Here is a 20,601-nt window from a genome sequence, read left to right on the forward strand (position 1 = left end):
GCACAAAACTTTTAGCGAGACTGTCATATATTTTGACGATGATTTCAACACTTTTGTTTAGCTTTTTCTTTGGCTTATTTGCTTGTTCATAGAAGTGTACATTTTAGCGTAGTTGTTACCAACTGTTTTAGACCAATGTACCGGGGGCTCACATGGGGTGGTCCTACATAATAGTGACCTAATTTATCTTATGTATTATCTTCTGACGTGTGGTTTCCCCGGTTTCCTCCCACATTCCAAAAACATGCTAGGTTCAATAGCGACATCAAATTGTCCATAGGTATGAATGTGATTGTGAACCCCGCCTCCCACCCGAAGACAGCTGGGATAGGCCCCAGCATACCCACAACCCTAGTGAGGATAAGCGGCATTGAAAATGGATGGATGGATGGATGGATTATGTACTGTGTAAAACAAAGACAGGAACATCAAATTGAAAGCACAAAATGAATACAGACCCGCCATCATCCACCAGTACCAGCCTGGTTTTTGTTTTTCAAAGAGAAGACTAGACTGAACAAATATGCACATTCATTAAGATCAAATGGTTTGTCCAACACTGAACAACATGCTGTGGGTGTGGTGTGAATGGGTGTTTGTCTATATGTGCCCTGTGATTGGCTGGCCACCAGTCCAGGGTGTACCCCGTCTCTCGCTCAAAGACAGCTGGGATAGACTCCAGCATACCCCTGCGACCCTCGTGAGGATAAGTGGTAGAAAATGAATGAATGAATGACTGAATGAATGAACAACATGCAACGTCTCAGTTGCTAACAACAATCACATGATCCGGAAACAAAAGTTGTTACTTGCTGCTATGAAATAATAAAGTCACATTACAAGTTAAAAAATGTATTTATGTTATGACCTAGATGGCATTTGCGCAAAGAATACAGTTATTTTTTATTTATTTTGAATACACATGCTTCACTTTCATCCTGTTATATGGTTTAAAAATGATCCCCCCCACCCCCTTTTTAATAAAGATATTTCAAAATAACATATTTTAGAGCTGCAACCATGATCTTTCCAAGGTTATCATCCATTCATCCATCTTCTGTGCCACTTATCCTCACTAGGATCTACTCTCAGAATCTCGTACCGGCTATTCATCTTTATAATAATAATAATAATAATAGAGGAAGAAATGGTGAATTTGGTGTTAATGTGAAGAGACTCACCTCCCAGGCATGTGCAAATATTTCATTCATTCCACCATGATGTCTTGCTTTTTCATTGGCTTTGAGTCTAATGCAACCACAAAATGGTCCCATCTATGGCAACGAAGACAAAGCCTGACGTTAACCATTCATTTTCTACCGCTTTTTCCTCACGAGGGTCGCGGGGGTGCTGGAGCCTATCCCAGCTGTCTTCGGGCGAGAGGCGGGGTACACCCTGGACTGGTGGCCAGCCAATCACAGGGCACATATAGACAAACAACCATTCACACTCACATTCATACCTATGGACAATTTGGAGTGGCCAATTAACCTAGCATGTTTTTGGAATGTGGGAGGAAACCGGAGTACCCGGAGAAAACCCACGCATGCACGAGGAGAACATGCAAACTCCACACAGAGATGCCCGAGGGTGGAATTGAACCCTGGTCTCCTAGCTGTGAGGTCTGCGTACTAACCACTAGACCGCCGTGCCTGACGTTAACCAAAGAACCTAAAAATGATCGTGAATATACTGGTATACACGCTTCCTGTCTAGGCTCCTTGGTACAATACGGCTGAAGCGATCATTGGACTGTAACAATATTCATAAAAATACTAGATAAATAATGGGTCTATTTAATGCTAATGTCAAGAGAATGCACAAAGTAACCTCGGCATATTTTGTCAGGATTAATTCCACAATTTTAGTTTGTTTTTCTTTGCCTTATTTAGGAAGCGCAGGGCACTGTGTTAAAAGCGTTATAACGTGAGACCCGTAAAGATGCTCTGCATCATCAAAAAGTAAGTAGGGTTTTGAGCCAGTGGGTAACTTATTTTTACAATTGTATCACAGTTCAAAACATTAAAATTGCCTGTACTGTGCAATTAGAGGTTTTACAGCAGCACTGGTTTATTTCTATTGTTTGCAATGGGGAAAAATTGCATTTGGGATTCGTGTAAATGTGCATTGAATAGTTGTAGCTACGATTACACACTCAGCCTGCTGTTGTCACAAGCATAGAGGAGGATCTTTTCCCCACAAGCACGGCTGAGAGGATTCACACAGCCAGGTGCTTTTCTGGCAAGGATAAAGCCTGTATAAATGAAATGCTTTTTTTCTTCTTCTTCTTTTTTCCACAATCCACATCACGCTGTGAGCACTCTGTCTGATATGTCACTTCAGCAATGACTTTTTTTCTAGCAGCAAAACAAACAACACAATGACAGAATGGCTGAAAACGGGAGCGAAATAACTATGTTGCTTTGGTTACTATAATGGATGACGGTTAGTGCTGAAATAAAACCCAAAAGTTCCTTTAGAAACACCTTTTTTAATGTCATGTGTCGGCTTAACTGGAATTGTAGGAGCATTTCATTATATTTTAGGCACTGTGTTTGTTGGGATTACTTTTAGCCACCACAAGGAGATTTGACTTGAGTGTGTGTGAATAAGACCACCATTAACAAAAATGCAGTTCAAATATTTATATAACCAATAAATAAATGATCATTAGGAGTGTCATGCGACATGAGATGAGACAGTACACGACATTGGGTCTACGAGAATGAGATGAAAAGATATTAACTTTACTTTTATTAAAAGTACAATGAAAAAATCAAAGAAATATACCACAATATATTGCAATCTACTCATATACTATGTTACATTCTTCTGCACTCTGTGTGTATGCTAGCAGACCCGTTCAACAAACCTGTCAGCCTGCTGAAACCACCAACATATACAAATTTATAGTACTCAACATGCAATTTGACTCTTGAATATGCTTGCATGCTCTCCATTTGGTTTCATTTTTAAGTTCAGTCTTTACAGTACAGATACATGAATAAATATTAGTTTCTCTAGTATTTCATATCAGGGGATTGCAAAAAATCCTGTGCCTTTAGAGGACATGACAGAAAATAATTGAGAAGCACTGGACTAACCTAACATGCATGTTTTTGGAAAACCGGAGTACCTGTAGAAAACCCACGCAAAAACATGCAAACTCCACACAGAGATGCCCAATAGGAGATTTGAACCCAAGTCTTCCCGGTCTCCTGACTGTGTGGCTAACACGCTAACCATTAGGCAGCCGTGCAGCCACAGTCCCAGATGCGAACATTATAAATAGTTCTTGGTGTTATATTTGTAGATATATTGTTATTGTCACAAAAGCACAAAATTATGCTTTAAATGTATCTTTTACTGATATTGTTCTGAAACCTATCTATGTTCTACTGCTGATAACTAAAGAATTGAAAAAGGTAGATACAAACTTTTTTTTCTGATGAAATATGAGAGTCTAATCTTTTTTTTTGTTGTTGCTAGGTTCGATGTTTATATAGCCATAGAACACAATACTTTGTGTGCCTTGGAAGATCAGTCCAAATGGCCGGGATTGAATGAGTTAATTTATTATCGTCCCAGGCTCGTCCCAAGGTTTGTATTTGCTAGCTATAATCACATATGAACGATAAAAGACAAACCCTTGAAACCAATTCAAAACTACTGTCCAAAAAGTAACAAAAAACACCGTAAAATGGGCAAAGTGAACAAAACTAAAGGTTCTTCAGACACTATGCCTTTAGAGAAAAAAAGTTCAGCTATAATATGAGCTTAAATAATACACCCGTTTTAAAAATACAACCGGTTAATTGGTCTGGCATACTGTTTGGGGCCATTGCTAAATTAGCAGTTAGGTTTTGGGCTTTTGTATGGTGACAGTTGCAATACTGATAAACCGTAAAATACGACCTGTAATCTATCTTGTTAATAAGAAATTAATTTTATGTTGGAAATATGCATAGGAGGGCTCATAATAAAACTGAGGTAAGAGCTAAAAGTGGCCCCCGGGCTGCACTTTGGACATCCCCGCAAATGTGCCTAACATTGTCTGCTAGCCTGACTGACACATGCACACTTGCGTTCTAATTTATCCTCGCCGTCTCTGTGTTCTCAGAGAAACTGGACACGCTGGAAGAATGGGTTCGAGAGATCTTCAGCAAGGTGCCCAACAAGTAAGTGTCGCTTCAAGGAGGCACTCGCTCACCACTGCGGCCATCGGGGTCCTGTCTCCTCAGCAGGGATACCACTGGAGATGTCGCTCCAGGGATTTAGCTAGTAAATGTCAAGACTTCAGCCATTTCTTTTTAAGCCTTTTTTCCCCTTATCGCAGGCAAACTCCCCCTCAAAATCCTTTGACTTGAAAGGGCTGTTAAATTATTCCTCCGTTAGTTCTTCGCTAGACATACTGTAAGATCCTTATTGTCACATGGTGACACTGTTGCTTTTCAGGTTCTGCTCATGTAGGCAATCTGAAGCAGCGACGCCGGGTGTGGTCTGCAAAAGCAAATAACCACAGGGGCCTCGAATTAGCCCCACGCTCAACAATATTGGCATCGGCAGCTGTGGCTGCCGGGACACCCCTGATGTAGTTTTATGAAAACGCAGACAGAAATCGTCCCATACTAATCAATAGCCGATCGATTGGCTTATCTCTAATGTCCAGCATTAGTAAATCATTCATTCATTCATTCATTCATTCATTCATTTTCTACCGTTTTTTCCTCACAAGGGTCGTGGGGGGTGCTGGAGCCTATCCCAGCTGTATTTGGGCGAGAGGCGGGGTACACCATGGACTGGTGGCCAGCCAATCACAGGGCACATATAGACAAACAACCATTCACACTCACATTCATACCTATGGACAATTTGGAGTGGCCAATTAACCTAGCATGTTTTTGGAATGTGGGAGGAAACCGGAGTACCCGGAGAAAACCCACGCATGCACGGGGAGAACATGCAAACTCCACACAGAGATGGCCGAGGGTGGAATTGAACCCTAGTCTCCTAGCTGTGAGGGCTGCGTGCTAACCACTCGTCCGCCGTGCCGCCCTAGTAAATAATAATTCTCTGAAAAATTGATGGTTATTACAGTTTATAGAGTTTTTTTATGCTAATACAGTATGTTGTGTTTCCATGTCTGCAGTGGCCTTCCCAAGCCAGACTTCTCCGACCTACTAGATCCCTTCGACACCCCGGCCTTCAACAAGCTGTACCGAGGTATTGTCTCTCTGTAAACATTTGCTCTCCAAACTGTGTGGTTGGTAAGTTGGAACCACAGATAGCGAAATGCTTCCAGGCATAAAAAAGGGTGCCGTACTGGAGCAGCAATAGTCACTCATGTTGTGCGTTTATGTGCCTGCAGTCGTCCCCGTGCGGAAAGTTCATGCTTTGAATATCACCTGGGCACTCCCCCCTCAAGAGAAGCACTACAGGTGTGTGCAAAAGTATTGGGACAAATGGGAAGTGGCTAGGCAACAAAGCGGCACTGACTTTTGTCTGCGTATTTGTCCACATAGCATGTAGTAAAGGCTGACTATACTTGATCAAACGTAAGGAATTGAACAAATGTTTTTGCTGCATTCCAGAGTGAAGCCTCTTCACTACATGTCTTGGCTGATTGGCCACGAAGGCAGAGGAAGCATCCTTTCTGTGCTCAGGAGGAAGTGAGTGTCTGTTTGCTTTTCTGATTTGAGAGGCCTCCAAAATCTAATTTAAAGGTCTTCAATTTACTGGCGACTCACAAGCGTTTTATTTTATTTATTTATTTCCCCGTCCCCCCCTCCATCTGCGGGGGTTTTTGAGCCCAATCTCCCAGACACTCTGCTGGTCCACTTGACAGTGTGATTCATGGATTCACTGCATGATGTGTTGTCTTTTTTCTTTTAACAAGAGCATTTCAGTCTCTTGTTGCGGAGTGGTCGAGCCATCCGCCAAAAAAAAAAAAAAAACCTCTCTCAACGGGGTGTCTCATCAGCACCACTTGTCAGTGTGGATTCCATTTTGTCGCGTGTGAGCTTTTGTTTTCCATGCGTGATGAATGGCGACAGCGGACAGCTTGGAGTGCGCTGCAAATCGGAGCCAGTCGAGTGGTTTGCATTTGAGCGCAGACGATCTGTGTTAAGTGGTGGGCTTTCAAGTGCCCCTCATTGGATTTGGGTCTGGAAGGCAATAAAGCCGTGCATCCACTTCATTTCCTTCCCTGCATTTTCAGATTTTGTTTCAGTGCAGGGTGCGAACTTGACACAATCCATGAGAACATCCTTTTAATACAGCGGAAGTTCACAAAGTTAAGTTTCCATAGGAATGAATTGACATAGAAATAGTCAGTTACAGAGACAAACTGTGGCCACCATAAAACTTTGAATAGATTTTTTTTAGGTAACAATTTGACTCTCATACAAGTGAAAAGAAAGTGTTGGCAATCAAATGTACCCATTTAATTTTGATGCTGTGAACTGTGTGAACTGTGTAACTGTTGCTTTAGCCCAAGAGTGGAGTGCAGCCAGAAATAAAGGCAAAATGTTACTTAATCTAACAAGATAATAATTATATGGCAATAACATTGTAATGTGGGCTGCACGGCGACTGAGTGGTTAGCACGCAGGCCTCATAGTTAGGAGACCTGAGTTCAATCCCACCCTCGGCCATGTCTGTGTGGAGTTTGCATGTTCTCCCCACGCAAGCGTGTGTTTTCTCCGGGTACTCCGGTTTCCTCCCCCATTCCAAAAACATGCTAGGTTAATTGGCCACTCCAAATTGTCCATAGGTATGAATGTGAGTGTGAATGGTTGTTTGTCTATATGTGCCCTGTGATTGGCTGGCGACCGGTCCAGGGTGTACCCCGCCGCTCGCCTGAAGACAGCTGAGATAGGCTCCAGCACCCCCTGCGACTCATGAGGATAAGTGGTAGAAAATGAATGATTGAATGAATGAACATTGTAATACCGTCATTTTAACAGCATAAAGTTGAAATAATAAAATTAAAACATGTTATTTTTAACATGTTTTTTTTCAAGTTATAATATTCTGGGACACACACAAAGCAACAAAATAAAGTTATGTTATGAGACTGAAGTAAATATATTATTGAAATTAGAGAAGAGTAATAACAACAAAAACATTGAAATAATTAGAAAATAAAAGAAAACAGCATAAATGGAAACAGTGCCGGAATTTTACTAGAATTAAAAAATATAATAGAAAAAAGGTACAAGGAAAAATTATGTATTTTTGGTAGCATAGAGTTCAAGTATTACACAAAAAAAATAATTTCAACAGTTGTAATATTATGAGAAACAAGCAAAATAAAATTAGATTCCAAAACATAATATTATGAACATTTATAAAGATTATCGAAGAAAAAAGTTTAAATATTTGAAAACGTTTAAATAAAATGTGGAAGAGAGAGAGAGCAAAGAGATACTAATAATATTTGTATCCTATACAGTTATCCCTGTAAAAAGATATTGAAAGACAAGACTTATGTTTCCTTATTGAGACATGAATTAGATTACACCGCGTGGAGTCAGCAATGGCATGTCTGACATAATAATAGTGTAAAGAAGTTCTCCTCCTACTCTGTGTGGAAGTGGTATTCCCACACTATTTAAAACACTTCCTTAAATTTAGAATACGGTAAATAAATGGGAGGCTAACTAGATAGCTTGCTAGCTTGCTAATGTATAAAGTCATTGCTGTGTCTCTGCAGTGACCCTGTTGCCCGCTCATTACAGTTGAGCAATGTGGTGTAAACATAGATTAATAGGAGTGTAAAGGTGACTATGGAGGTGTTATTTACTATTGAGGTGTTTAGACATGAGATAACACCCCTATAGTCACCTTTACACTTCTGCTAGCCAATGCAGTGGAACCTTGGTTGCTATCACTAATTCATTCCAGAAGATCTGACTCTTAACTGAAATAATTTTAAAAAAATCATGATAGAGTGAAGCCATGAAATTCAAGGCACCAAAGATAATAATAATAATAATAATATTATACACCAATATTAAAGGACAGTTACTATAGTGCCTACTGGGATCCAGTATCATCTTGAAAGCCCCTTTTCAACAATGCATGAACCTTCCTTTCCATCCTTCAATCATCCAATCTAATCACATGTGTGACTGTAGGTGCTGGGCTCTTGCTCTGTTTGGCGGCAACAGCGAAACCGGCTTCGACCAGAACAGCACTTACTCCATCTTCTCCATCTCCATCACCCTCACTGACGAAGGTTTCCAGAACTTCTACCAGGTATCGTTCCCTGTTAAATGAGATGCATGCCACTTCTTGTTATTTCCACGACTTGCACGCCGCCTACCAGCCTGGCTGTCTTGCCTCTGCTTTTAGCAACGCAACAGGTTATTTGAGGAAAGTGTGGAGTGTTGCCTTGACAACGCTTGTTAACCAGGGGAGACATTCAACAGGGGAGCTGTTTTGTAACCCTAATGGAAAATAAATGCTCTTTTAAATGTTACCACAGCCTTGAGGACACTGTTTATTGTAATGGGGAAACGTCTCATGTTGTTAGTGGGCGTTGCCTGTCTCCATGCTTGGCTGATGTTTGTTGGATGTTTTTTTCTCACAGGTGACGCACCTGGTGTTCCAGTACCTTGCGATGCTCCAGAAGCTTGGACCTCAGCAAAGGCACTCACACAAACACAAAGCACATTCTCTACTTATAGGTTATCACATGGTTTGTCTGGAATCAGGCCAGGTATCATGCCCCCAAGTGTCAGTATCAGATACTGGCGCGCCTGATACCAGACAAACCATGTGATGATCTTATTATCACATACTATTTAATCATGAGCTTATTATCACGTACTATTTAATCAAAAGACCATTTTGTTTCCAGAAAATGTTCAGTTTATTACATGTATTATATCTAAACAGTGTAAACACAATAATTGCTAAAATATTTCAACAATAATATTTTATCAGCAGTCTTATCTTATCAATGTCTGCGCTGTTCTCTGATTGGTTGTTTCACGGGCACGATACCAGAGCAGCGCGCTCTGAGTGGACAGCTACGGGGGCTGATACTGGACATGGTTGAACTCTATATTTTATCAGTATCACTCCCCTGGGCTTTGACACAGTATCATTTCGGCCTTTTCCCGTATCATTCATGGGCGGTTTCTAGGGTACAGGGCCAATTAATACTGTAGTACTGTGGTACCACTTTTATTATACTACCAAAAGTGGTGGAATGCTACCTAATGTTGTTAGTAATGTTGGTCAAAAATGTGCTTTTTAAGTCAATTTTATATATTTTTTTGCCTTAAATTAAACATTTTTAAGGATAAAAATAGCTAAATGAATTAAAATACAAAAATAAGGCATTCTGGCGACCGGTCCTGAGTGTATCCTGCCTCTTGCCTGAAGTCAGCTGGGATAGGCTCCAGCATACCTCGTGACCCTTGTGAGGATTGGTGAGACACACAAGCTTCAGACTTGATCTGACTTGAAGCTGAAATTGAACTCTGAACCCCTGACGTCACTTCCTGTCCACACGCCACTCAACTCCTCTAGCACCGGAACGCAAGAGCACCAATCTTATAGCACCCGTTTATAATGGCTTACAGTGAAGAAAATAAGTATTTGAACACCCTGCTATTTTGCTATTTCTCCCACTTAGAAATCATGGAGGGGTCTGAAATTTTCATCGTAGGTGCATGTCCACTGTGAGAGAGATAAACTAAAAAGAAAAATCCAGAAATCACAATGCATGATTTTTTAACAATTTATTTGTGTGATACAGCTGCAAATAAGTATTTGAACACCTGAGAAAATGAATGTTAATATTTGGTACAGTAGCCTTTGTTTGCTATTACAGACGTTTCCTGTAGTTTTTCACCAGGTTTGCACACACTGCAGGAGGGATCTTGGCCCACTCCTCCACACAGATCTTCTCTAGATCAGTCAGGTTTCTGGGCTGTCGCTAAGAAACACGGAGTTTGAGCTCCCTCCAAAGATTTTCGATTGGGTTCAGGTCTGGAGACTGGCTGGGCCATGCTAGAACCTTGATATGCTTCTTACGGAGCAACTCCTTGGTTTTCCTGGCTGTGTGCTTCGGGTCGTTGTCGTGTTGGAAGACCCAGCCACGACCCATCTTCAATGCTCTGACAGAGGGAAGGAGGTTGTTCCCCAAAATCTCACAATACACGGCCCCAGTCATCCTCTCTTTAATGCAGTGCACTCGTCCTGTCCCATGTGCAGAAAAACACCCCCAAAGCATGATGCTACCACCCCCATGCTTCACAGTAGGGATGGTGTTCTTCGGATTGTACTCTTCATTCTTCTTCCTCCAAACACGCTTATTGGAATTATGACCAAAAAGTTCTATTTTGGTCTCATCTGACCATAAAACTTTCTCCCATGACTCCTCTGTATCATCCAAATGGTCATATGCAAACTTAAGACGGGCCTTGACATGTGCTGGTTTAAGCAGGGGAACCTTTCGTGCCATGCATGATTTCACATCATGACGTCTTAGTGTATTACCTACAGTAACCTTGGAAACGGTGGTCCCAGCTCTTTTCAGGTCATTGACCAAGTCCTGTCGTGTAGTTCTGGGCTGATTCCTCACCTTTCTTAGAATCATTGAGACCCCACGAGGTGATATCTTGCATGGGGCTCCACTCCGATTGAGATTGACCGTCATGTTTAGCTTCTTCCATTTTCTAATGATAGCTCCAACAGTGGACCTTTTTTCACCAAGCTGCTTGGTAATTGCTCCGTAGCCCTTTCCAGCCTTGTGGAGGTGTACAATTTTGTCTCTGGTGTCTTTGGACAGCTCTTTGGTCTTCGCCATGTTACAAGTTAAAGTCTTACTGATTGTATGGGGTGGACAGGTGTCTTTATGCAGCTAACGACCTCAAACAGGTGCATCTGATTCAGGATGATACATGGAGTGCAGGTGGACTTCTAATGGGCAGACTAACAGGTCTTTCAGGGTCAGAATTCTAGATGATACACAGGTGTTCAAATACTTATTTGCAGCTGTATCACACAAATAAATTGTTAAAAAATCATGCATTGTGATTTCTGGATTTTTCTTTTTAGTTTATCTCTCTCACAGTGGACATGCACCTACGATGAAAATTTCAGACCCCTCCATGATTTCTAAGTGGGAGAAATAGCAAAATAGCAGGGTGTTCAAATACTTATTTTCTTCACTGTAGTTTATGACCAATATTTATCAATTATGATTTTTTCTTATGTACATAATGGTGAATTGGCCTGTCAATTAGTCTTTTTCACGTCCTCCTTCCTGCGGAGTGCTTTAATACTCACCTATTTTTGCCTATCATGCAAAAAAAAACGCAGTATAAATATGTCTTTGGGATTAGGCGTGAATTAATAACCTTTTTTGTTTTGGGCATAACTTAAAGGAGCCACATGAGGCTCCAGGGCTGTGGGTTGCCAACCTTTGGCTTCGCCTATTGCTGTGCCTTAGCTGTGGAGGCTGCAGTATGATACAGTCTCCACTTTGCTTCAGTGCTCCATTTTCTTGCTGCCCACATTCTTCTCTTGGATAAAAATAGTAAAAGACGGACCGGACCCTACATCTCCTGCAGTTTCTTTTTTGTTTGTTTGTCTTTTTAGTACGTTTATAGTTTCCAGGCGTACTGTTTAGTAGTGGAAAAGCAACCACTCTAATCAGAGATGATGCTGTGTTTCTTGGTGCTTCTTTTCTTGTCATATGGAAAAAACAGCTTGTTTTTCTTTGAATGCCATCAGGATATATGAAGAGATTCAGAAGATTGAGGCCAATGAGTTCCACTATCAGGAGGAGGTAAGAGTCTAAATGATGCTGTGCCGCGTGCTCCAATATCAGAGTCTCCAGAGTCATTTTGTATTTTTGCCATTTTATTGTAAAGCTGTGTTCCTTTCTGTCTTTGTCAGAGTGACCCTATAGAGTATGTGGAGAACATCTGTGAAAACATGCAGCTGTTCCCTAAAGAGGACTTCCTGACAGGAGACCAGCTGATGTTTGAGTTCAATACAGAGGTCAGCAGCTTCACTTTTGCATCAAAACAAATATTTTCTGTCAAGCCATTCCTGTTTGTGTCTTTGTGTGATGCAGATTGCTTTGTATAGAATGTCAAATTGAAGCTTTGAATGAAAGTAGCATGCTTTCTTTTCCCCCATCCCTGTCTGAGATTGTTCCTGCATAAAAAGCAGGCATTTACACACTGAAAGCAGGAAATTTGTTCCCCGCATGTGTGTTTGTGTGCAGGTGATTGGTGCGCCTCTGTCCCTGCTCACCCCAGAGAAAGCCAACCTGATGCTGTTGTCACCAGAACACGAGGGCCGATGTCCCCTCAGGGAGAAGTGGTTTGGAACACAATACAGCATGGAAGGTGTGTGTGTGTGTGTGTGTGTGTGTGTGGGGGGGGGGTCCCACAACACACGTGAATACATTGTCTTCTCCTCTTCCCGCAGCAATGTTCTCACTGCTGTAAAACAATCCAGCCATTTATCTCTGTCTCTTCCATGACACACAATGGTGATAAGACAGCGTTGCGCCACATGAAAAATGCACTGAACGAGCGATTTTTGTAGAAGAAGCTGTTTATTTGCTGTAGCTTTCAATGCCCTGATGATTGTCTCCTTGCAGACATCCAGACAGAGTGGATGGAGCGCTGGATGGGAAATTTGGAGCTGAACAGTGAGCTTCACCTTCCAGAAGAGAACAAGTTCATTGGTAGGTGACTGGAAAATAGTCTCCTGAGTGGAGCATTAGTCATTGTGATAATACTGTGCATCAAAGTAGCTATTGAAGGACACCAATTTAGGTCTGTTTGTCCAACACATGGCTGCAGATATCTGCTGGAGGAGAGCCCTCCATAAAGAGGACGGCGTCTCACCGCTACAACTCAAGTTGTGTTGCAAACTGTGCCTTTTTAAATACAGTGAAGAAAATAAGTATTTGAACACCCTGCTATTTTGCTATTTCTCCCACTTAGAAATCATGGAGGGGTCTGAAATTTTCATCGTAGGTGCATGTCCACTGTGAGAGAGATAAACTAAAAAGAAAAATCCAGAAATCACAATGCATGATTTTTTAACAATTTATTTGTGTGATACAGCTGCAAATAAGTATTTGAACACCTGTGTATCATCTAGAATTCTGACCCTGAAAGACCTGTTAGTCTGCCCATTAGAAGTCCACCTGCACTCCATGTATCATCCTGAATCAGATGCACCTGTTTGAGGTCGTTAGCTGCATAAAGACACCTGTCCACCCCATACAATCAGTAAGACTTTAACTTGTAACATGGCGAAGACCAAAGAGCTGTCCAAAGACACCAGAGACAAAATTGTACACCTCCACAAGGCTGGAAAGGGCTACGGAGCAATTACCAAGCAGCTTGGTGAAAAAAGGTCCACTGTTGGAGCTATCATTAGAAAATGGAAGAAGCTAAACATGACGGTCAATCTCAATCGGAGTGGAGCCCCATGCAAGATATCACCTCGTGGGGTCTCAATGATTCTAAGAAAGGTGAGGAATCAGCCCAGAACTACACGACAGGACTTGGTCAATGACCTGAAAAGAGCTGGGACCACCGTTTCCAAGGTTACTGTAGGTAATACACTAAGACGTCATGATGTGAAATCATGCATGGCACGAAAGGTTCCCCTGCTTAAACCAGCACATGTCAAGGCCCGTCTTAAGTTTGCATATGACCATTTGGATGATACAGAGGAGTCATGGGAGAAAGTTTTATGGTCAGATGAGACCAAAATAGAACTTTTTGGTCATAATTCCAATAAGCGTGTTTGGAGGAAGAAGAATGAAGAGTACAATCCGAAGAACACCATCCCTACTGTGAAGCATGGGGGTGGTAGCATCATGCTTTGGGGGTGTTTTTCTGCACATGGGACAGGACGAGTGCACTGCATTAAAGAGAGGATGACTGGGGCCGTGTATTGGGAGATTTTGGGGAACAACCTCCTTCCCTCTGTCAGAGCATTGAAGATGGGTCGTGGCTGGGTCTTCCAACACGACAACGACCCGAAGCACACAGCCAGGAAAACCAAGGAGTGGCTCCGTAAGAAGCATATCAAGGTTCTAGCATGGCCCAGCCAGTCTCCAGACCTGAACCCAATCGAAAATCTTTGGAGGGAGCTCAAACTCCGTGTTTCTCAGCGACAGCCCAGAAACCTGACTGATCTAGAGAAGATCTGTGTGGAGGAGTGGGCCAAGATCCCTCCTGCAGTGTGTGCAAACCTGGTGAAAAACTACAGGAAACGTTTGACCTCTGTAATAGCAAACAAAGGCTACTGTACCAAATATTAACATTCATTTTCTCAGGTGTTCAAATACTTATTAGCAGCTGTATCACACAAATAAATTGTTAAAAAATCATGCATTGTGATTTCTGGATTTTTCTTTTTAGTTTATCTCTCTCACAGTGGACATGCACCTACGATGAAAATTTCAGACCCCTCCATGATTTCTAAGTGGGAGAAATAGCAAAATAGCAGGGTGTTCAAATACTTATTTTCTTCACTGTATATAAGATATTTGATAAGTTGGGGCAATCTGCAATTTGGGCTGCCCCTTGTCATAGAGGGTCGATGGTGGGTCCCACAGCCAAACCAGTTGGGACCAGTCCTCATTTTATTTACAGTATTTATATAAACGGTTATCCCTCGCCACTTCACACTTTGAATTTTGCAGCTTCACTTTTTTTCTAAAATATATTAATAGATCATGCTATTTCCTTGAATACGGCCTATTATTAGTAAAAAACAAAAAAGCATATTTAAGACAATTTTACCTATTTTTGCGTAAATTTAGCATTTTCAAGCATAAACATGGCTAAGTGAACAACCACAGAAATACAATAATCCCTTGTTTATTGCCGTTAATTGCTTCCAGATCTGACTTCATAGTTGGAGCACAGTAAACCTGTTCATATCTAGAAAAAACTCAACTTTGAACCCCTGACATCACTTCCTGTCCGCCCGCCACTCAGCTCCCCCACGGAACGCACTTATAACAAAACACAGGTCTCTAAGGAGGCGCAGGGTGGTCGAGCGTGCTGCACCCCACGCAGTGGTGTTGCCCCACCACATCAACATTTTAGAAATGAACGCTCCACCAGTAAAAGCACAAGGCAGTTCCACTCATTGCTCATCTCCGTGGCTGTGTGCACGCACGCCTTTCCCTTGCCTCCCTCCCCTCCCACATCCAATCAGCAGCATGCAGCACGTCCATCGATCCATTTTCTATACCGCTTATCCTCACTAAGGTCATGGAGGTATGCTGGAGCCTATCCCAGCTGACTTCGGTCAAGAGGCGGGGTACACCCTGGACCGGTCGCCAGCCAATCACAGGGCACAAACAACCCAGATTCACTCAGATTCATACCTTTGAACAATTTGGAGTCGCCAATTAACCTAATTAATTAATTAAAATGGAGCTGTGGGATATATTATTTACTGTTCATTTTTTTTCTCTCAAGGAGGATGAGGAGATACTGAGAATATACCATCAAAGGTTTTCCTATTTTTTGATGTAGAGCATGAATGCAGGTGGATCACAACCCCATTGACTGCATTAGCCTGCTGCTGTGTTTAATGTAATTGTCAGGAGCAGATGACATATTCCACAACACGGTGTACATTGTGAATGACACATATGGTGGCCTCTGATGCCCAGTCCAATGGGCCCTGCACATTTAAAGGCAGTGAGAGTCGTTCATTTGATTGGTTAAGATTACACTCGGCTGTGTTAAACTCTCTCATACCTTTTCTCCTTCTTCTTTGCCACTTGCGCCGATGGGAGGCACTTGTGCTGCGTTGGACTGCAATGTGCACTGGCCACACCCTGTTGGCGCGGCCTTGGCACGAGCCCACAGTCTCATTTATGTTTGGCTCATTTTCTCTTATTAGGTGTACTATTTTGCATAATAGAGGTGACTATAAGGGACATTTTATGTCTAGAAGACTCTAATACTGTCAAAACTATTTAGAACGCTGTGAACAGGTTTTCTAACTAAGCAAATATTCCGTAATAAAGAATACCACTTTGTGGAACTTGTCTTATCACAGTCTGCCTGAAAACAATGAACTACAGTAACCACAGTTACAGTAATGCTTGGCTAGATACTGTATGATGTGTTGCCCGGGCTTTGGTTTATGTGAAGACAACAAAGAGGTCCATCCCGCCTGGTAATAGTGGGATATTTTCCAGGCATACGGTGGAGCATTATTTCCAACTACTTTTGACCACGTCCATCCCTTTGTGACCACAGTGTCCCCATCTTCTAATGGCCCAGACACAATGCTCATCTCACAATGCTTCCTTGAAGCTATAAGAACCTTTTGAGGGACTCTGGTGGGATTGGAGATTCACAACATAATGATGCCTTACGCTGATATCATCCTTGTGCTTTGCATGGCATTTGGCTTAGCTAAACCATTCCAGGCCCCAATTTAGTATTGTTTGCCCTTTTTTGTGTCATTATGTCTCATGACAGCTTCTTCTTTTGCAATTGCTGAGGTTCATTTCTAGTCTTAACAAGTTCCTGGATGCACTCCACAATAGCGGTTCTGTCAATGCCGTCTTTCATTACATTTAGTTCCCTCGTTAATAATAATCACTGATCTAATAGAGGCGTTATTACTCGGGCTTTAATTGGTTAACTTTATATTCTAAGCTCCATTCAGGCGGGGCCCGCTGTGCTAATCACACTGGGAGCATATTAGTATTCGTCACTCCTCCTTTATCTCATGATACATAATCCCTGCATAATTAAGTTTCTGTCTCTCAACTTAAAAAAAGAACGAAACAAGCTCTATTTACATCTGCACAGTTTCTTATAAAAATCCTTGAAATGTGCAATTACTGTCAAAATAGCTTGTGTGCGGAAGCTAACAACAAAACTCAAATAGACAGCACTGTAGTTTTGGAGTTTTTTTCTATTCTGTAGCACACAATGTCAGAGGTCTCGGTTAAAACAGCAAAAAACCAACCCATGACAACAGGATTTGAACAAATAATGAACACAACCCAACCAAATCCACATCAACATGGTCTTATGGTGCAAAACAGAATAGATGTGCCTCAAACATACCGGATTGTTGTTAATACCTTTTAGATCTGCACTGACAGCAAGCTCATTGTTGTGGATTTTGTTGTTCGTTCTAGCCACTGACTTCACCCTAAAGGCTTCTGACTGCCCCGACACGGACTTCCCAGTGCGGATCGCAGACAACGAGAGAGGCTGCCTGTGGTACAGGAAGGACAATAAATTCAAAGCACTAAAAGGTGTGTGTGTTTGTGTACTCTTTTCTTTACATTAATTAGTGAGCGTGAGCTTCTGACACGTGTCGGTTTTCTCTGTGCAGCCTACATCAGATTCCACCTAATCTCTCCTGTAATCCAGCAGTCTGCTAAGAAGTAAGTGTTTTAGTTTTTAGTACAGAAGCTCACAATAGTGAGTGCACCACTCACATTTCAGAATATTTTCTCAATGGGCAATACTGGAATTAAGCTTGTATAAACACTACTGTCCTCGCTACATCACCATTTGAAGCGCCTACTCTTATCGCGGTTTCTCACAGAGTAGTTAATAAATGATGGCTGTTTTGTGGTTGAATACGGCTTTTTTTGTACTTTTTGTACAATTGTACATATTCTGGCCCTTAATTAAGCTATTTCATTCATAAAACTCGCAATAATAACAACAGAATAATTCTAATGCTAACATGGGCAACTGTGGGCCGTAACCCATGACAAGCCAAAAAACTCTAAACCTCCGATGTCACTTCCTGTCACTCCCTGTCCTACGGTCCGCCCACCACACACACAAACAGGAGTTTTATTTATGTCTTATTTACTCTTATTATGTCTACTATGTATTGGGTAATACAAGTGTAAATCCATTTATATCCGCCATTACAATGCACTGATGAGCCACCACAGGAAGTACGCCGTCCCAAGTGCAGTCAAACAGGCCAGGAATGTTATTAACTAAATGTGTCCAAATGAGTCTTGAGTCAGGACTTAAACATGATGTAGCAGCTCTAATATCAGGAGGTAGGGCATTCCACAGTGTAGGAGCCCGAATAGAAAAGGCTCCAGAGCCCACATACTTCTTTCGGACTCTCGGGAGTGTCAAAAGGCCGCCCTGTTGTGAGCGTAGGTTTCTGCACGGAGCTTTGGGTACAACTAGGTCAACCAGATGGGAAGGTTTCAACCCATGTAACAGAACCTTAAAGTCTCATCTCAAATGAACTGGAAGTACTGGTTGGCTAGTCCTGGAGATATTACGGTTGAATTTACATTCCCCCGCGAGGAGTCGTTGCGGCTAAACATTAGAAGACCAGCAAGTAGCACATTATAGTAATCGAGGCGAGACATGGCAAATGCATGGACTAGGGTCTCTACATCAGTAGTGGATAGAATAGGCTGTATTATCTTAGCGATGTTGCGAAGATGAAAAAAAGGCAAATGTTTGGTAACATTTTTAATGTGCTTTTGAAAGGATAGAGTCAAATCTCAGTGAGATTTTTTTACTATGTCACTTTAAGTAATAATGCTTTATCAAAACTTAAACAGGCAGGCTTGGCCAACAATCAACATCTCAGTTTAGCCAAGGTTCAAAAGTAAAAAGTTATTATATCTTATTTTTGCGAATGATGTCGCCGAGCAGCAGCACGTAAATATTGAACAGAAGAGGGCCAAGCACTGATCCTTGTGGAACTCCACAAAGGACACCACAGTACTTTTAACCACACAATGCGTCCAATCCAGGAGATAAGAGCTAAGCCAAGAAAGTATCAGACCAGTAACACCAATATGCATTTTAAGGCGTTCCAGTAGGATAGAGTGATGGACTGTATCGAAGGCAGCACTGAGGTCTAGTCATAATAATATTGAGGAGGTGTTAAGAATCCATAGATAGAAGAAAATGGTTTGTCACTTTTGCAAGTGCTGATTCAGTAGCGTGTTGCACCTTGAAACCAAACTGAAGAGGTTCAAATAAATTTCTCGAGGCCATGTGATCATTAAGCTGTTGCGCTACAATTTTTTCAAGGATATTCGAGAGGTTAGACCCCAATAATTAGAAATACTCTTGGGGTCGAGGTTTGGTTTCCTGAGTAGATGTGGAATCACTGCAGTTTTGAAAGCTGCATGCACAGTGCCGGAGGAAAGTGATATTTATGTTTAAGTTTGAAAGACCTATAATTGGGAAGTTTCCCAGGAAGGCGGTCAAGCTCTAACAATGGCAAAACCCATATTTAGAGGATTGTAAACTCCATAACTATGAAAATATTCTGTTTATTAATATTGAATCCTACCTGGTGAAAATTCACTTATCACAGTTGAGTCTGGTACCAATTAATCGCGATAAATGAGGGACGATTGTAGAGATTTATAATCTACTAAAAATGAGTCAACCCACATTCATTATTTTCTCAACTTCTGGCAGTACGAGTACAAAGACAATTGTGTCACAATTGTGATAATTATGCAGTCAAGCATGGTGGTGGTAGTGTTATGGTCTGTGGTGCATAAGTGCTGGCAGCACTTGTGAGGGGAGCTGTGGTTCATTCAGGAGAGACAAATTCCAACATGTACCGTGATATTGTGAAGCAGGACTGGGAAACTGCATCTCATGGCAGATTTTATTACCATACAGTCGCCCCTCATTTATCGTGGTTAATTGGTTCCAGCCCCGACTGCAATAAGTGAATTTCCACCAAGATGTAATTAAATAAATTAAATGTTGATGATCCGCTAAAATGTTTCTTATACATCATTAGAGCCCTACTATATACATGACATAACACCCCAATATTCACTTTTACACGCCGATTGCATGGCATAAAAAAAAAGATTGACGTCAGCCTATCATCTATCCTCACTCTGACGTTTGTTTATACAGGGCAGCCAGTCTGACATGCATCTGGCATACAGGTATGCATTACTGTTATCTTATCTTACACCACATTGCTCAACTCTTATGTGCAGTCTATGGAATTGCTAGGGACAAAGAGACGGCCCCAGCTTCAAGCATAGCAAGCTACCGAGCTAACTAGTTAGCTTCCAGTGTAGTTATTCTAAACTTAAAGGGTTTCAAATGGAGTGGGGAAGAAGGAAAACATAAGAAGCAAAATAAGTAACACTTAATCCTCTTGGGCATGGAATTCAGCAGAGCTGCACAGGTTGTTCCTGGAATCCTCTTCCACTCCATGATGACACTGGTGGTAGATGTTACAGACACCTTGCGCTCCTCCACCTTCCTTCCACCCCAGAGGTGCTGTGATTTGTTCAAATGTGGAGGAGTCATTCATGTCCACTACATCACCTCCAGCTTCCTCAGCAAGGCACTTGTCATTGGTGTTTGGGCTCTTTATCATGTTGGAAAACTGCCATGCAGACGGCGTCTGCTTCAGTTCGTTTTGCTCACTGAACCACAGCTCCCCAGTGCCAGCAGCACTCGTGCATCAAAGGCCCATGACGCTACCACCATCAGTAATACTCTCTTGTGTGTTTACAGCTATTTTACCAATCACGGATGTGTATGGCTCATTTTCATAGGACAGTAAATCTATATTATGGAAATGTAT

At 41.8% G+C, this 20,601-nt stretch overlaps 1 protein-coding gene across 1 annotated transcript in view; it reads left to right on the forward strand.

The window, feature by feature from the left end:
• The window catches only part of LOC131140033 (nardilysin-like), a 38,483-nt gene that overhangs the window by 8,395 nt on the left and 9,487 nt on the right, over positions 1–20,601 (forward strand). The window contains exons 8-19 of the mRNA XM_058090099.2: positions 4,121–4,178; positions 5,150–5,223; positions 5,369–5,438; positions 5,592–5,669; positions 8,139–8,259; positions 8,594–8,652; positions 11,752–11,806; positions 11,917–12,021; positions 12,251–12,374; positions 12,632–12,718; positions 17,174–17,293; positions 17,374–17,425. Coding sequence (XP_057946082.2) covers positions 4,121–4,178; positions 5,150–5,223; positions 5,369–5,438; positions 5,592–5,669; positions 8,139–8,259; positions 8,594–8,652; positions 11,752–11,806; positions 11,917–12,021; positions 12,251–12,374; positions 12,632–12,718; positions 17,174–17,293; positions 17,374–17,425 — 1,003 coding nt within the window. The remainder of the gene's footprint in view (positions 1–4,120; positions 4,179–5,149; positions 5,224–5,368; positions 5,439–5,591; positions 5,670–8,138; positions 8,260–8,593; positions 8,653–11,751; positions 11,807–11,916; positions 12,022–12,250; positions 12,375–12,631; positions 12,719–17,173; positions 17,294–17,373; positions 17,426–20,601) is intronic.

The sequence above is a fragment of the Doryrhamphus excisus genome, linkage group LG14 (assembly GCF_037039965.1).
Source record: "Doryrhamphus excisus strain RoL-2023G ecotype Guam linkage group LG14, RoL_Dexc_Guam_v1.1, whole genome shotgun sequence".
NCBI classification, from domain to species: Eukaryota; Metazoa; Chordata; class Actinopteri; order Syngnathiformes; family Syngnathidae; genus Doryrhamphus; species Doryrhamphus excisus.